Consider the following 15,425-nt stretch of genomic DNA (forward strand, 5'->3'; position numbering starts at 1 on the left):
GAGAGATCGACAACAATACAATCATAGTAGGGGACTTTAATACACCATTGACAGCACTGGATAAGTCCTATAGACAAACAATCAGCAAAGATACAGCAATCCTAAATGACTCACTAGATCAGATGGACTTAATAGACATCTTCAGAACACTTCACCCCAAAGCCAGGGAATATACGTTCTTCTCAGGTGCTCATGGTACATCTTCAAAAATAGACCACATATTGGGTCACAAGCAAAGTATCCCCAAATTCAAGAAGATTGAAATCATAAAAAGCATCTTCGCAGACCACGATGGCATAATACTAGAAATAAACTACAATAAAAACAACCCAAAATACTCAAACACCTGGAAGCTGAATAGCATGCTATTAAATATTGATTGGGTTACCAATGAGATCAAAGAAGAAATTAAAAACATCCTGGAAACTAATGACAATGAAAACACAACAATCCAAAACCTATGGGACACAATGAAAGCAGTCCTGAGAGGGAAGTTTATAGCTCTACAGGCCTATCTCAAAAAACAAGAAAAAATGGTAGTAAATCATCTAACTCTACAACTCAAAGAATTAGAAAGAGAGCAACAAGAAAACCCCAGAGTGAGCAGAAGGAAAGAGATAATGAAGATTAGAGCAGAAATAAATGACATAGAGACCAAAAAAACAATACAGAAAATCAATGAAACCAAGAGCTGGTTCTTTGAAAGGATAAACAAGATTGATAAACCTCTAGCCAGACTCACCAAGAAGCAGAGAGAGAGGACCCAAATAAATAAAATCAGAAACGATAGAGGCGAAATAACAACAGACCCCACAGAAATACAAATGATTGTTAAAAAATACTATGGACAGCTCTACTCCAACAAACTAGACAACATGGAGGAAATGGACAAATTCCTAGAAAAATACAACATTCCAAAACTCAATCAGGAAGAATCTAAAAATCTCAACAGGCCAATAACTATGGAAGAAATTGAAGCAGTCATCAAAAAGCTTCCATCAAACAAAAGCCCAGGACCAGACGGCTTCACAGGGGAGTTTTACCAAACATTCAAGGAAGAACTAAAACCTATCCTCCTCAGACTACTACAAAAAATTCAAGAGGAAGGAACACTTCCAAGCTCATTCTATGAAGCCAGCATCACCCTAATACCAAAACCAGGTAAAGACAACACAATGAAAGACAATTACAGGCCAATATCCCTCATGAACATAGATGCCAAAATCCTCAACAAAATCTTAGCAAATCGGATCCAGCAGTACATCAGAAAGATCATACACCATGACCAAGTAGGATTTATCCCAGGGATGCAAGGATGGTACAATATCCGCAAATCAATAAACGTGATACATCACATAAACAAATTGAAAGAAAAAAACCACATGGTCATATCAATTGATGCAGAAAAAGCATTTGACAAAATTCAACACCCATTTTTGATAAAAACTCTCAGCAAGGTGGGAGTAGAAGGATCATACCTCAACATAATAAAAGCCATATATGATAGGCCCACAGCCAACATCATACTCAACGGACAAAAACTAACACCATTTCCCCTAAGAACAGGAACAAGACAGGGATGCCCCCTCTCACCACTCCTGTTCAACATAGTACTGGAAGTGTCAGCCATTGCAATTCGGCAAGAAGGAGAAATAAAAGGCATCCAAATTGGAAAAGAGGAAGTAAAACTGTCCTTATTTGCAGACGACATGATATTATACATACAAAACCCTAGAGATTCCATCAAAAAGCTACTAGACTTAATACATGAATTTGGCAATGTAGCAGGATACAAAATTAACCCGAAGAAATCTGAGGCATTTCTATACACCAATAGTGAACTTTCAGAAAGAGAGATTACAAAAACAATCCCGTTTACCATTGCACCAAAAAAATTAAGCTACCTAGGAATAAACTTAACTAAAGAGGTAAAAGACCTCTACTCAGAAAACTACAGGACGTTGAAAAAAGATATAGAGGAAGACATAAACAGATGGAAGAACATACCGTGTTCATGGATTGGTAGAATCAACATCATTAAAATGTCCATACTACCCAAAGCAATCTATAAATTCAACGCACTTCCCATTAAAATACCAACGGCATACTTCAGAGATCTAGAACGAACTCTCCAAAAATTCATCTGGAATAAAAAAAGACCCCGAATAGCTGCAGCAATCCTGAAAAAGAACAAAGTAGGTGGGATCTCAATACCAGATATCAAGTTGTATTACAAAGCCACTGTTCTCAAAACTGCCTGGTACTGGCACAAGAATACTCATATAGATCAATGGAATAGAATAGAGAGCCCAGAAATCGGCCCGAACCAATATGCTCAATTAATATTTGACAAAGGAGGCAAGAACATACAATGGAGCCAAGATAGTCTCTTCAATAAATGGTTCTGGGAAAATTGGACAGATATATGCAAGAAAATGAAACTAGACCACCAACTTACACCATACACAAAAATAAACTCAAAATGGATAAAGGACTTAAATGTACGACAGGAAACCATAAAAATTCTAGAAGAATCCAAAGGCAACAAAATCTCAGACATATGCCGAAGCAATTTCTTCACTGATACAGCTCCTAGGGCACTTGAAACTAAAGAAAAAATGAACAAATGGGACTACATCAAAATAAAAAGCTTCTGCACAGCAAAAGAAACCATCAACAAAACAACGAGAAAACCCACTGTGTGGGAAAACATATTTGCCAATGACATATCTGATAAGGGCCTAATCTCCAAAATTTATAGGGAACTCATACAACTTAACAAAAGAAAGATAAACAATCCAATCAAAAAATGGGCAAAGGACCTAAATAGACACCTTTCAAAAGAGGACATCCAGAAAGCCAAGAGACATATGAAAACATGCTCAAAGTCACTAATCATCCGAGAGATGCAAATCAAAACAGCAATGAGGTACCATCTCACACCTGTCAGACTGGCTATCATCAACAAATCAACAAACGACAAGTGCTGGAGAGGATGTGGAGAAAAAGGTACACTTGTGCACTGCTGGTGGGAATGCAGACTGGTGCAGCCACTATGGAAGACAGTATGGAGTTTCCTTAAAAAACTGAAAATGGAACTCCCATTTGACCCTGTGATCCCACTTCTAGGAATATATCCCAAGAAACCAGAAACACCAATCAGAAAGGATATATGCACCCCTATGTTCATAGCAGCACAATTCACCATAGCTAAGATCTGGAAACAGCCTAAGTGCCCATCAGTAGATGAATGGATTAGAAAACTGTGGTACATCTACACGATGGAATACTATGCTGCTGTAAAAAGGAAGGAACTCTTACCATTTGCAACGGCATGGATGGAACTGGAGAGCATTATGCTAAGTGAAATAAGCCAGTCAATAAAGGAAAAATACCACATGATCTCACTCATTCATGGACAATAGAGACCATTATAAACTTTTGAACAATAATAGATACAGAGGCAGAGCTGCCTCAAACAGATTGTCGAGCTGCAGCGGGAAGGCCGGGGAGGGTTGGGGGGCAGGAGGTAGGGGGGTAAGAGATCAACTAAAGGACTTGTATGCATGCATATAAGCATAACCAATGGACATAAGACACTGGGTGATAGGGGAGGCTAGGGGACTGTCTAGGGCGGGGGCATAAAATGGATACATATGTAATACCCTTTGTAATACTTTAAGCAATAAAAAAAAAATGAAAACAAAAACAAAAAAAAATAAAAATAATTACATATGGAAAAAAAAAAATAAACAAGTTCTTGCTAAGAAAAAAAAATAAAATAAAAAAAAATAAAATAACCTTATCAGTCCCTGGGAGTTAACAGGGTCTGGCCTATAGAGGGATTTTCAATCCCAGCAACAACATAGCGCCGGTAACTAACTATTACGCAGTCAGCTCTGGGCAGTGAACTTCCACTGGAAAGAGAGGCCCTATAGCCTCAGAGGCCAACCCCAGAACACTGCCACCCAGAGGCTGACCCACAAACTGACTCTTTGCTAAACACAAAATAAGGCAGTCTGGGAAATAAATGTGACCTGCTTTAAAATAAGGACTGTGGTTCACAACACAGAGGAACAGTATATCGCAGGGAAACTCAACACTCTCCTGAATACCTGGAAGGTCTAAGGCGAGCCACACTGAAGAATAGAAGAACCGAAGGACCTTCACTACTGCATTTTTTTTTTCTTTTTTCACTTTTTAACTAAGAAATCAATTTTTTTTTTCTGTTCTTTTTTTTTTTCTTTTTCCATCACCTGATTTTACCCTTTTAATTACTACCTTCTTATTTTTTAACCAGTATTATTACTGCTACCATTTTACCATTTTTTAAAGTGCCACTTTATTTTCTCTTTATTTTATTTTGGGATTAGTGTTCTCCACTCTATTTTCATTGTTATATTATTGGTTGTTTCTAGTTTGCATTCATATCCAGGGAGCTGTTGCTGGAATTTGTTGGGATTAATGGCTGTTCTATAGGAGTATTTTCCTCATATAAAAAGTCTCTTCCCCTCTTCCACTTCATTCTCTCTTTTCGCTCTTTTTTTTTTTTCTTTTCTTTTCTCGCTTTTATTTTCCCCCCTCCTTTTTCCCGATTTCATTTTTGCACTCCTTTTTTTGGTCCCTACTTTTCTTTTCTTTTCTTTTTTTTCTTTTATCTTTTTCTCTTCCTTCTTCCTTATCCCCTAATTCTCTTAATTCAGGTGGTCACCTTTATTTGGAGTTATTAATATCGTGAATATATTTGTGTATAGTGCCTGGTACGTGGTGCCTTGTTGTGTTGTATTTTGTGCCTTTAAATCAATGCAGCAGATCCAAGCAACAGCAACCTCCTGAGCACCTCATCCTCTGCTGAGGAACAGCAGCTGTACGTGAAACCTCGCCCCACCAGCCAGAAGAGCCACCACAGCTGTGAACAGCACCCACCAGAGGAGCTGCTGCCAACTGAAGAGCAGCAGCTACCGCAACCGCCCGAAGAGCAACCACAGACCAAGGAGTCACTGCCACCCAGGGAGCAACCACTGAACGACTCAACATCTAGATATGTCAGTGAGATCAAACATGGGTAGACAAAGAAACCCCCAAAGGAAAGAGAAGGAGGACTCTCCAGAAAAGCAGCTAAGTAATACAGAGGCATGCAACATGACAGATAAAGAATTCAGAATAAGGGTCCTAGAGTGCATAAACCGGATGGAGGAAAAAATCGACAACCTCTTCAAGAAGCAAGAAGAAACAGATGAAAAAATCGTTAACATATGGAAGAAGCTAGAAGAAACAGATGAAAAAATCGATAACATATGGAAGAAGCTAGAAGAAACAGATGAAAAAATCAACAACTTAAGTAAGACCCAAGAAGAAATGAAGAGTGATATAGCTGCAATGAAAAACTCCATTGAAAGTATCAACAGTAGACTAGGAGAAGCGGAGGACCGAATTAGTGAATTAGAAGACAAGGAAGCAAAACACACCCAAAACGTACTGCAATTGGAGAAAAAAATTAAAAGACAGGAGGAGAGCCTAAGGGAGCTTTGGGACAACATGAAACGAAACAACATACAAATAATAGGAGTACCAGAACAACAGAAGGATGAACAAGGATTAGAAAACCTACTTGAAGAAATAATATCAGAAAACTTCCCTGAGGTGGGGAAGAAAAAAGTCACACAAGCCCAGAGAGTCCCAAACAAGGTGAACCCGAAAAGACCCACACCAAGACACATCATAATCACCATGGCAAATGTTCAGGACAAAGAGAGAATCTTACAGGCTGCAAGAGAGAGACGGAAAGTTACATACAAGGGATCTCCCATTAGACTGTCAAATGATTTCTCAACAGAAACACATCAGGCCAGAAAAGAATGGACTGAAATTTACAAAGTGATGCAAAGCAAAGGACTGAATCCAAGAATACTCTATCCAGCAAGGCTATCATTCAAACTTGAAGGGGAAATAAGAAGCTTCACAGACAAAAAAAGACTAAGGGAGTTTGTCACCACCAAGCCAGCAATGCAAGGAATGCTAAAGGGACTGGTATAAAAAGAAGAAATAAAAAGCTCAGAAAGAAAACAGCCACACACACACACAAAAAGAAATGGCTACAAACAAGTACCTTTCAATAATAACTTTAAACGTAAACGGACTAAATGCTCCAACCAAAAGACATCGAGTGGCTGAATGGATAAAAAAACATGACCCATACATCTGCTGTCTACAAGAGACCCACCTCATTAGAAGGGACTCACACAGACTGAAAGTGAAAGGATGGAAAAATATCTTTCAGGCAAATGGAAAGGAAAAGAAAGCTGGGGTAGCAATACTTATATCGGACAAAATAGACCTCAAAGTGAAGGCCTTAACAAGAGATAAGGAAGGCCACTTCATAATACTAAAGGGATCAATACAACAAGAAGATATAACCCTGGTAAACATATATGCACCCAATGTAGGAGCACCCAAATTCATAAAAAAACTCCTGGAAGATATCAAAGGAGAGATCGACAACAATACAATCATAGTAGGGGACTTTAATACACCATTGACAGCACTGGATAAGTCCTATAGACAAACAATCAGCAAAGATACAGCAATCCTAAATGACTCACTAGATCAGATGGACTTAATAGACATCTTCAGAACACTTCACCCCAAAGCCAGGGAATATACGTTCTTCTCAGGTGCTCATGGTACATCTTCAAAAATAGACCACATATTGGGTCACAAGCAAAGTATCCCCAAATTCAAGAAGATTGAAATCATAAAAAGCATCTTCGCAGACCACGATGGCATAATACTAGAAATAAACTACAATAAAAACAACCCAAAATACTCAAACACCTGGAAGCTGAATAGCATGCTATTAAATATTGATTGGGTTACCAATGAGATCAAAGAAGAAATTAAAAACATCCTGGAAACTAATGACAATGAAAACACAACAATCCAAAACCTATGGGACACAATGAAAGCAGTCCTGAGAGGGAAGTTTATAGCTCTACAGGCCTATCTCAAAAAACAAGAAAAAATGGTAGTAAATCATCTAACTCTACAACTCAAAGAATTAGAAAGAGAGCAACAAGAAAACCCCAGAGTGAGCAGAAGGAAAGAGATAATGAAGATTAGAGCAGAAATAAATGACATAGAGACCAAAAAAACAATACAGAAAATCAATGAAACCAAGAGCTGGTTCTTTGAAAGGATAAACAAGATTGATAAACCTCTAGCCAGACTCACCAAGAAGCAGAGAGAGAGGACCCAAATAAATAAAATCAGAAACGATAGAGGCGAAATAACAACAGACCCCACAGAAATACAAATGATTGTTAAAAAATACTATGGACAGCTCTACTCCAACAAACTAGACAACATGGAGGAAATGGACAAATTCCTAGAAAAATACAACATTCCAAAACTCAATCAGGAAGAATCTAAAAATCTCAACAGGCCAATAACTATGGAAGAAATTGAAGCAGTCATCAAAAAGCTTCCATCAAACAAAAGCCCAGGACCAGACGGCTTCACAGGGGAGTTTTACCAAACATTCAAGGAAGAACTAAAACCTATCCTCCTCAGACTACTACAAAAAATTCAAGAGGAAGGAACACTTCCAAGCTCATTCTATGAAGCCAGCATCACCCTAATACCAAAACCAGGTAAAGACAACACAATGAAAGACAATTACAGGCCAATATCCCTCATGAACATAGATGCCAAAATCCTCAACAAAATCTTAGCAAATCGGATCCAGCAGTACATCAGAAAGATCATACACCATGACCAAGTAGGATTTATCCCAGGGATGCAAGGATGGTACAATATCCGCAAATCAATAAACGTGATACATCACATAAACAAATTGAAAGAAAAAAACCACATGGTCATATCAATTGATGCAGAAAAAGCATTTGACAAAATTCAACACCCATTTTTGATAAAAACTCTCAGCAAGGTGGGAGTAGAAGGATCATACCTCAACATAATAAAAGCCATATATGATAGGCCCACAGCCAACATCATACTCAACGGACAAAAACTAACACCATTTCCCCTAAGAACAGGAACAAGACAGGGATGCCCCCTCTCACCACTCCTGTTCAACATAGTACTGGAAGTGTCAGCCATTGCAATTCGGCAAGAAGGAGAAATAAAAGGCATCCAAATTGGAAAAGAGGAAGTAAAACTGTCCTTATTTGCAGACGACATGATATTATACATACAAAACCCTAGAGATTCCATCAAAAAGCTACTAGACTTAATACATGAATTTGGCAATGTAGCAGGATACAAAATTAACCCGAAGAAATCTGAGGCATTTCTATACACCAATAGTGAACTTTCAGAAAGAGAGATTACAAAAACAATCCCGTTTACCATTGCACCAAAAAAATTAAGCTACCTAGGAATAAACTTAACTAAAGAGGTAAAAGACCTCTACTCAGAAAACTACAGGACGTTGAAAAAAGATATAGAGGAAGACATAAACAGATGGAAGAACATACCGTGTTCATGGATTGGTAGAATCAACATCATTAAAATGTCCATACTACCCAAAGCAATCTATAAATTCAACGCACTTCCCATTAAAATACCAACGGCATACTTCAGAGATCTAGAACGAACTCTCCAAAAATTCATCTGGAATAAAAAAAGACCCCGAATAGCTGCAGCAATCCTGAAAAAGAACAAAGTAGGTGGGATCTCAATACCAGATATCAAGTTGTATTACAAAGCCACTGTTCTCAAAACTGCCTGGTACTGGCACAAGAATACTCATATAGATCAATGGAATAGAATAGAGAGCCCAGAAATCGGCCCGAACCAATATGCTCAATTAATATTTGACAAAGGAGGCAAGAACATACAATGGAGCCAAGATAGTCTCTTCAATAAATGGTTCTGGGAAAATTGGACAGATATATGCAAGAAAATGAAACTAGACCACCAACTTACACCATACACAAAAATAAACTCAAAATGGATAAAGGACTTAAATGTACGACAGGAAACCATAAAAATTCTAGAAGAATCCAAAGGCAACAAAATCTCAGACATATGCCAAAGCAATTTCTTCACTGATACAGCTCCTAGGGCACTTGAAACTAAAGAAAAAATGAACAAATGGGACTACATCAAAATAAAAAGCTTCTGCACAGCAAAAGAAACCATCAACAAAACAACGAGAAAACCCACTGTGTGGGAAAACATATTTGCCAATGACATATCTGATAAGGGCCTAATCTCCAAAATTTATAGGGAACTCATACAACTTAACAAAAGAAAGATAAACAATCCAATCAAAAAATGGGCAAAGGACCTAAATAGACACCTTTCAAAAGAGGACATCCAGAAAGCCAAGAGACATATGAAAACATGCTCAAAGTCACTAATCATCCGAGAGATGCAAATCAAAACAGCAATGAGGTACCATCTCACACCTGTCAGACTGGCTATCATCAACAAATCAACAAACGACAAGTGCTGGAGAGGATGTGGAGAAAAAGGTACACTTGTGCACTGCTGGTGGGAATGCAGACTGGTGCAGCCACTATGGAAGACAGTATGGAGTTTCCTTAAAAAACTGAAAATGGAACTCCCATTTGACCCTGTGATCCCACTTCTAGGAATATATCCCAAGAAACCAGAAACACCAATCAGAAAGGATATATGCACCCCTATGTTCATAGCAGCACAATTCACCATAGCTAAGATCTGGAAACAGCCTAAGTGCCCATCAGTAGATGAATGGATTAGAAAACTGTGGTACATCTACACGATGGAATACTATGCTGCTGTAAAAAGGAAGGAACTCTTACCATTTGCAACGGCATGGATGGAACTGGAGAGCATTATGCTAAGTGAAATAAGCCAGTCAATAAAGGAAAAATACCACATGATCTCACTCATTCATGGACAATAGAGACCATTATAAACTTTTGAACAATAATAGATACAGAGGCAGAGCTGCCTCAAACAGATTGTCGAGCTGCAGCGGGAAGGCCGGGGAGGGTTGGGGGGCAGGAGGTAGGGGGGTAAGAGATCAACTAAAGGACTTGTATGCATGCATATAAGCATAACCAATGGACATAAGACACTGGGGGATAGGGGAGGCTAGGGGACTGTCTAGGGCGGGGGGATAAAATGGATACATATGTAATACCCTTTGTAATACTTTAAGCAATAAAAAAAAAAAAAAAGAAAGAAAGGAAGTGCTAACCATAGAGTGCTTGCTCCCCAAGAAACAAAAATATAGAGAAGCTAATCAAAGAAAAGCAAAATGGAACTTCTCTGGCAGGAGATGACAGCGTTCTTGAGTCACACTAAGCCAAATGTAGTAGAATAGAATCACTGCTGAGTGCTGACCTGTGTGAAGATCTGGAAAGTTGTTTAATTCGGTTAAGAGAATTGAGAAATACACCCTCTTTTGCAAGTTTGATATTTACAGCTCTTGGGGCCTGAGAAAGGAAAAAGCACTGCCAACTCTGTTAGCAACAGAACTTATGTGAACCCATTTCCCCCTTTTCACTGTCTTGCTTGTCACAAACTAGTTGTTCTTTTTTTTCTTTTTTTCTTTCTGATTTCCCCTTCTGAAGTTTCCCCTCCCTACCACCAACCCCCAGCCCGGACCTCCACATCCAGCCCAGTGGGTAATGTGCTCATTGTCACCTGCCCCCCTACCCTGCTGCTCCTCCACTGGTAGGGACACCCTGAGGAGGGCAGGGCCACCCAGAGCTCTCACCCCATCCAAGCTTCCAGTCTCAATGGGGTGCTTCACAGCTTAAATAGCACTCTGCAGGGCAGGCATTACTCATCACAGGTATTCATATGCATATCTCCTTGGAGACCTGGGGTGGGAGTGGGGTGACTGACAGGCCAGGCTTTGGGCATTCCTGTGTCCTTTGGCAACCTTCAGACAATGAGTGGGCATCATCGTCACTGTCCACAGTGACTACCTCCCCAGTCCACAAAAAGGGCAAAAAAACCAAACCTGGCCTTTTCCTTCCAGTTTTTTGTGTTCCTTAAGAAGTCGCTCCACACGCATCACGCTGTCTCCGATGTCTGTAAATTCTGCTTGCTCTGCCAACAAGTTGTCCAGGGCAAGCTTAACCTACAAGACACATTAGAACAGTCCAGAAGTAAGCCAATGAGCACCCACCTGGAGGTGGAGGTTTGCAGAACTCTAAGAAAACTCAAAAGTCCTAAAAGGATTCAGGACCAATGGATACGCAGCTCATTAGCTTTCAGATTAAGCAGGGGTGGGGTGGGATTGCTGAGACACATGTAGATGGAATAGTAAAGCTACATTCAACAGATTACCAATCAGAAAGGAAGAGAAACCATCACTGAAATACCATGTATGCCAACAGGGAAATTGGATCCTAGAACATTACTATCCCACTGAAAAAGTGAGAAGAGGATGTCTGAGAGGAAAGAGGGGGCTGATATAGTGGGGCGGGGGGGGGGCGGGAGAGAAACCCCAATACCCAGAGTTCAAGGCAGAAGAGAGAACTGGTGGTCACTGAACCATAAAAGGAAGCTCTATGAAACAAGAAAAAAACACCTCACAAAAATTGTGCTCAAAGTGCTGTAGTTGTAGGCATTGACTAAGCTTCAGGTGGTGCTTGGACCAAAACCGACTAAAGGCTTTTTCTGTTTCATCCAACTGAACTAGTAACCTGTCAAGAAAGAATGAGAAAGAGACATTGTAGTTAACTCTCATTTCCACAGGAGTCTGTGTAGGTTTATGCAGCTAACATCTATGTCTTTAGTCAGTGTTTTAAATTGTCGTAACGTCCTTATTATGAAAGTCTGTGTCACCTATGACTTTCTCATGGTCCCACTGCTTCCCATACCTTCCATGTTTCTATCAGGACACCTTCCCTGCCAGGCAGAAACTTTGCTTCAGCGGCTGTGCTTAGAACATGCCCCTGGTGACCTTACTTTTGTGCCTTTTCTTTGACAAAGCACATCACCCAGACAAACTGTAATTTGGAAATGAAACTCAGCCAATGCTACCATCTCCCCTGAAATCCTGTAATGACAGCATTTCACAGGAGGACGGGATGGCATTCTCATAAAAATATCTCTATAGCTGGATGCCAGAAGGGTGCCATCGTTTTCCCATTGTTGCCTCTACTATTATTCTTTCTTGACCCTACCAAGACCCAAGAGTAGCTGTTCTAGTCTGTCCTTGGTTGTTTCAGATCATCTAGTGCTATTCTCTCCTAAAAAAGTATATTCCACCTTCACTCACCTTTCCATGGTAGCTACATTCTCAAGTTGATTGGGACTGAGTTTCCTGGTGGGACTTTTGGTTGCTGGTTGTTGAATACAAGACAGCAATGTGGCCCCTTGATTTCCAAGTAATTTTAGCTCATCCTACAGAAAGAGAAATATAGTCTCTCTTAATAGAAATTAATGGGAAAAAAATCATTGGTAGATTTGGAGTACGGAGAATGGTATACCTTTCATTCAGGGAATTAAATGCTAACAATTCAAGCTGCAGATTTATAAAATTAATTAATTTATTCTTAATGGGTAATACTACACATGACAAAATTAAAAATATACAAAAGGATATATATGGAGGGAAAATTAGTTTTTTTGTCCACAGCCCATCGACTTTCCCTCTCCAAAAGCTACAGCTGTTAAGTTTTGTGTGTATCTTAAGCTGTTGTAAATTAAAAGCAAAATTAGTTAATGAAAACTGGTTCTAATCCAAGACAGTGGCCAGAAACAAGAAAATGACAGATATTGAATGTTAAATGCTGGGAACTGCCACGCAATAATAATGCAACAATTGCTAGTTAACCAGAAAAAAAAAGAAAAGAAAAACAAACAAACAAAAAAAACTTCACCTGGTCTCATCAAGGAACACCTGCCTCTCCTTCCACCTACTTCCAAAAAGCGCGGCACGGAGCGCTGGCGGCACAGTGGTTAGCGTGGCTGCCTTCCAAAAAGCGCAGCACGGAGCGCTGGCGGCACAGTGGTTGGCGTGGCTGCCTCCCAAAAAGCTTGGGGGATGGCAATTTCAGTTTGATGTGGGAAGAGTCATACTTCCAAGGCAACTCTATTCTGCTCTTTGTACATGGAGACCTAGGGCTTTGCAATTGGGGAAGCGTCAGGCTAGCTCCTTCCAAATCCAACAGCTCTTGTCCTCTGCTCCCACAGGGCAGGTGTCTGAATGCCCTGAGCATTAACCATGGGGCAAGGCAAAAGAGGTGAAGCTTGGCCTAGAACTTTGCTCCCAGGAGTTCTGGTTTTGATTCCTGGGTCACACAGGATGCTGGTCTGGTATGCTGAGAGTGAAAAGTCCCATAGTTACAGAACAGTCACATCTATGCACATAAACACTGCCTCTCTTCCTCCAGGCCTAGCCACCTCCAGCCTTCACACAGCCTCCGGCTTATTCCCTGTGGGAGGAGTTTTATACTCTTCACTCTGGTCACAAAGAAGGCCGGCACTCTCAACCGCATGCCTTTGCTCCTTGTCTCCCACCCCACTCCAATATCCACGCACTTGAAGGCTTCCATTGTCCACTCTCAGCCTCATGACAGATTTGGTTTCTCTGACCTAGCCCTGCTGTGGCTCTCTCCACTGCTGGTAATGCCTCAAGGTGGCCACTTGGCTGGTATTTCTGCCTGACAACTGACATACCCCTTCTTTTCCATTCTAGGTATCAGCCCTCATTTCTTCTTATCTCATCAATGTTCATGAAATATTTGTAGGTTGGATGAGTTAATAATAGTCTAAAAGAAACCAGGTTACAGGTGAATAGACAAGATAAGCCTGGGAGAGGGGGAAGCACTCATTAGTAGTACTCATAGCTTTTCCCTCCTCTTCTTACCCACTAAAAAGAGTCCTGGCTTCTTTTCTCACTCAGTTTCTTAACTGCCCCTGCACTTCCAGCATTCCAGCAATATTCTGGCATTAGCCATTATTAGCCATAATTAGTGTCTGTAGGTGTGCATGATGCAGAATTGGGAGCAAAGGTGGAGGGGCCCAACAAAGAAGAGGCATATTGATTGCCAGGGGAGATTGGAAGAGAGATACACTGTTCCAATACCATTTGCTAATGTTATCCATTCATGTACCTCTGTGAATTCATGCATATTGGGGTGCCAGGGGGAGGCCAGTGCCCAGGCACCAGGCAGGCTGCAGGCTGAGAGGTTCGCTGGAATGCCTGAACCAAGGATTCTTAAAAACTCCTAAGACTATTAGGTTATTTCTAGAGGCTATGTAATTCTGATTGTCTTCTTGATTATTTGTTACCTTGGTAATATTGATGGAATTGTCATCTCTGAACAAAACCGAATGAATACTGAATGGAACAAATACTGTATACTAAGCAGTATTCATATTTGTAAAGATTGCTCATCACATGATTGAAGGACCACTGACACTTTCCCCTTTCTCCTTGCATGATGAGAAAAGGCCTATGGGTCTGTTAAACTTATTTTAGCAACAACAACAAAAATGAGAATCTTACCCTCTTTTAATGAACACATGGTACAGTGTCGTAGTTAACTAAAGCACCTAAGTGTGGAAGGCCAATGCCCTGTGTTTCTAGCCTAAATAAGACCAGAAAAGAGGTGAGAATCACCTTTTGGGGGCTCAGGAGAGAAACTGTCTATTTCTGTGAACTGCTTCCAAAAGCTTTAAAAATTCACTGTTCTGAGGAATGAATCTTATATTGGTTTTTCACTTGGAAAAGGTGCTTTCCAAATGGAAAAATTATTTAGTTATTTATAGACCATTTGATAAGTAATATGCTCTAATAAGAATAAAATAATATATTTAAATAACCATAAAAGCTACTAAGCATTTAATAAAAGTTTAAATATATTATTTTTAAAAATATAAATCCTTTCTCTCTTTAAAGCATTTTTGGATGGGAAAAATGTAACTCTAGTTTAATTATCTTAGTATCTCTGCTTCTAATGTATAAGATAAGGAACCAAGAAATTAAAATTTATGTTAGATCAAAAATCAGCAATCACAAAAAGGCTTTAAAAAACCCTCTGTGTTGTCTTTAAAGGGATAATTAATACTACTTGGCAAAATAAAAACAGAATAATTATATTTTAATCTAAATTCAATTAATACTCTTACTCAAGATAAAGACGTGGACATATTAAACTCTTTGGGAATTTTATCTTAAAATAATTATAGGTCTTTTCCAAGATTTTAGGGCAGCACAGAATATAAACGTAATATAACAGTTTAGTTTATGTAAGACTTTGCATTTACTTTCTTACTAAAAGGCTAATTAAATAGATTCTCTTAAATTCCTTTCTTTTGTCTTATTGGTTAGACATGGGTGTTGAACCAAATTGAGATAAGACGGAGTACAAAGTCATTTCTTACCAATGTCAGACAATACCGCAAATTATGTGGATCTACAAAGTTATTCCACCACATAATCGGAGGGA

General features: G+C 39.5%; 1 protein-coding gene across 7 annotated transcripts in view; it reads right to left on the reverse strand.

Moving 5' to 3' along the window:
* The window catches only part of MCF2L2 (MCF.2 cell line derived transforming sequence-like 2), a 232,262-nt gene that overhangs the window by 138,149 nt on the left and 78,688 nt on the right, over positions 1–15,425 (reverse strand). For all 7 annotated transcript variants that reach the window (XM_059687142.1, XM_059687140.1, XM_059687141.1 and 4 more), the window contains exons 8-10: positions 12,248–12,372; positions 11,555–11,669; positions 10,982–11,101 (exon numbers count right to left, since the gene is read on the reverse strand). In XM_059687142.1, coding sequence (XP_059543125.1) covers positions 10,982–11,101; positions 11,555–11,669; positions 12,248–12,372 — 360 coding nt within the window. The remainder of the gene's footprint in view (positions 1–10,981; positions 11,102–11,554; positions 11,670–12,247; positions 12,373–15,425) is intronic.

This window comes from Myotis daubentonii, chromosome 3 (assembly GCF_963259705.1).
Source record: "Myotis daubentonii chromosome 3, mMyoDau2.1, whole genome shotgun sequence".
Classification (NCBI taxonomy): Eukaryota; Metazoa; Chordata; class Mammalia; order Chiroptera; family Vespertilionidae; genus Myotis; species Myotis daubentonii.